Raw genomic sequence first — 726 nt, 5'->3', positions numbered from 1 at the left:
ACACTAAAGATAGATAGATTAAAGATAGATTGATAGATGGGCTTTTGGTTGACACGTCGATAGATTAGAGAAGACAGACTAAAGGTAGAGACAGGTAGATAGATGAAGGGTAGACGGATCAATAGATTAAAGATAGATCCGTTTGAAAGAAATTCTTCTGATCTCTGGTCTCCATTACTCCGCCCGTATCCCATCTCTCCTACCGCTACTGCTCCTATACCTGTGCTAAGACAGATTACTCCTGTACATACATATCGGAACGAGAGAAGAAGTTTTCCAAACAAAATGCAAGGAGGAGATAGGTGTCAACATACTACCAAGAAGATAGAGATGTCACGGGGGTTTGCATGCTCGTCAGAAGAAAGATACATACGATACACAGAAGAAGATCTAGCTCTCTCTCTCTACGTGTCTGTGTGGGAGACTCTTCTTTCCATCCCGTGCCTCTACGTCTGCCTCGAGACGTGACCCGCAAAAGAAAGTTCGAGAGTAGAAGAAGAAAAGCGAGACGCCAGATCTATTCAGGGAGCCAGTTTGGAGAAAAGAAAGGGTAGAGAAGAGAAGAAGAAAAGAGAGAAGAGGATACAGAGAGAGACAGGAGAAAAGAAAGAAAGACAGGAGGAGAGAAAGAAGAAGAAGAAGAGTTTGCGAGACAGTTTGCTTTCAGATAAGAGCTTAGGTCTTTCACACTCTCTGGCCGTTCATCATTCAAGAAAAGGACACGAG

At 43.3% G+C, this 726-nt stretch overlaps 1 protein-coding gene across 1 annotated transcript; it reads right to left on the bottom strand.

Annotated features, from left to right (window-relative positions):
- Positions 1–23: 23 nt before the first annotated feature.
- On the bottom strand, positions 24–651 carry CSUI_011062 (uncharacterized protein; the record flags this gene model as incomplete). The annotated part of the gene is made up of 1 exon (XM_068071163.1): positions 24–651. A coding segment is annotated over one exon (261 nt), but the record flags the coding sequence as incomplete, so codon positions are not given.
- Positions 652–726: the final 75 nt, after the last annotated feature.

This window comes from Cystoisospora suis (assembly GCF_002600585.1).
Source record: "Cystoisospora suis strain Wien I chromosome Unknown contig_9490, whole genome shotgun sequence".
NCBI lineage: Eukaryota > Apicomplexa > Conoidasida > Eucoccidiorida > Sarcocystidae > Cystoisospora > Cystoisospora suis.
This window is presented reverse-complemented; position numbering and strand designations above follow the sequence as displayed.